At 40.3% G+C, this 2065-nt stretch overlaps 1 protein-coding gene across 1 annotated transcript; it reads left to right on the top strand.

Moving 5' to 3' along the window:
* The first annotated feature begins 1045 nt into the window (after nt 1-1045).
* Nucleotides 1046-2065, top strand: LOC107261544. The gene is made up of 2 exons (XM_015721622.1): nt 1046-1171; nt 1682-2065. Exons 1-2 carry the CDS (start codon nt 1046-1048, stop codon nt 2063-2065), a joined length of 510 nt encoding a protein of 169 aa, XP_015577108.1.

Below are 2065 nucleotides of genomic sequence, written 5' to 3'. Positions count from 1 at the left end.
AGGCTACTATTGCCGATTCGTGCAAGACTTTTCAAGAATAGCAGCACCTTTAACTAGGCTGACTCAAAAGAATGTCAGATTCTAGTGGACTAATGTGTGTGAAAGGAGCTTCCAGAGGCTGAAAGATTGTTTAGCTTTAGCTCTAGTGTTGACCTTACCATCTGGAACTGGTGGTTTCACAGTGTATTGTGACGCTTTCAGAGTGGGTTTATGTTGTGTTTTGATGCAGCATGTTAAGGTAGTGGCTTATCCATCCAGGCAGTTGAAGAGGCATGAACAAAGTTGTCCTACTCATGCCTTTGAGATGGCAGCAGTAATTTTTGCTCTTAAAAGCTGGAGGCATTATCTATACGAGGAGACGTGTGAGATATATACGGATCACAAGAATTTGAAGTATATATTTCAGCAGAAGGAGTTGAATATGAGGCAAAAAGATGGTTGGAGCTTTTAAAAGATTTTGATTATACCATTCTCTACCATCCAAGTAAAGCAAATTTAGTGGCAAATGTGTTAAGTAGGAAGTCAACAGGTAGCCTTGCTCACATCAGCGCAGAGAAAAGACTTCTAACTAAAGAGTTCCATGAACTGTACGCCCAAGGATTACAATTGGAGGTATTAGAATTAGGAGCATTGTTGGCATATTTCAAGGTTAGATTCGTGCTTGTAGATAGAATTAAATCAGCTCAAAGTAGGACCCACAATTACATAAGATTTGGGAAGAAGCGCAGCAGAGTCAAGCTAATGATTTTTTTTTATTGATGAAGATAGTACTCTCAAGATGGGCACTAGACTGTGTATTCCCGATGTAAATAAGCTCAGAAAGGAGATTCTAAAAGAGGCTCACTGCACATCTTACAGTGTCCAGCAAGGTTCTACCAAGATGTATGATGATTTGAAAGCATTTATTGGTGGAATGAATAAAAAGGATGTGGCAAAGTTTATTTCCAAGTGTCTGACGTATGAGCAGGTTAAGCTAGAGCACTAGAAGCCATTAGGATTGTTGCAACCGCTTCCCATACTGGAGTGGAAATGAGAAAGGATTACTATGACTTCAGCTGGTTATGACTCTATCTGGATAATTGGGGATCGATTGACTAAGTCAGTGCACTTTCTATCCGTGAAGACTACTTATTCTATGGCTAAGTATGCAAGGGTGTATCTGGAGAGAATTGTAAGTCTTCACGGTGCTCCTATCTCTATAGTGTCTAACAGGGGACCACAATTCACTTCAAAGTTTTAGAGAAAGCTACAAGAAGAGCTTGATACTAGATTGGACTTCAGCACAGCTTTCCACCCTCAGACTAATGGACAGTCAAAAAGAATAATTCAAACATTGGAAGATATGCTTCAGATGTGTGTTATGGATTTTGGTGGTTAGTGGGATTGGTACCTACTATTGATTGAGTTTGCTTATAATAATATCAATCATGCGAGCATCGAGATGGCACCTTGTGGGGCATTATACGGCAGGAAGTGCAGATCTCCTATGTGTTGGGAAGAAGTTGGTGAACGAAAGTTAGCAGGATCGAAGTTGGTTCAGATTACTTCGGAGAAGATTCCTATTATCCACGAGCGACTGAAAAAATCTTTTAGTAGGTAGAAGAATTATGCAGATCTGAAGCGAAAGCACATGGAGTTCAGTATTGGGGAGTATGTATTCCTGAAGGTGTCTCTTATGCAGGGTGTGATGCGATTGAGTAAGAAAGGCAAGTTGACCCATCGTTATATGGGACCCCTTGAGATTATTGACAGAATTGGAGAGGTAACATATAAGTTGGATTTGCCACTAAATTTCTCGCATGTGCATCCGGTATTTCATATATCCATATTGAGAAAGTATATTTCGGATTCTTCGCACGTGTTGCAACCTCAGTATGTGGAAGTGAGCGAAGACTTGACTTATGAGGAGCAGCCAGTCATGATCATGCATATTCAAGTTCGCCAACTTCACTCTAAGATTATACTGATGGTTAAGGTGTTGTGGCAGAATCATTCTACCGAGGAACGTACTTGGGAGACCAAACAAGAGATGAGAGATTCCTACTCTCATTTGTTTCAACCTTAA

The sequence above is a fragment of the Ricinus communis genome, chromosome 7 (assembly GCF_019578655.1).
Source record: "Ricinus communis isolate WT05 ecotype wild-type chromosome 7, ASM1957865v1, whole genome shotgun sequence".
NCBI lineage: Eukaryota > Viridiplantae > Streptophyta > Magnoliopsida > Malpighiales > Euphorbiaceae > Ricinus > Ricinus communis.
The sequence above is the reverse complement of the archived record's forward strand: the minus strand, read 5'-3'. Positions and strand labels throughout refer to the sequence as shown.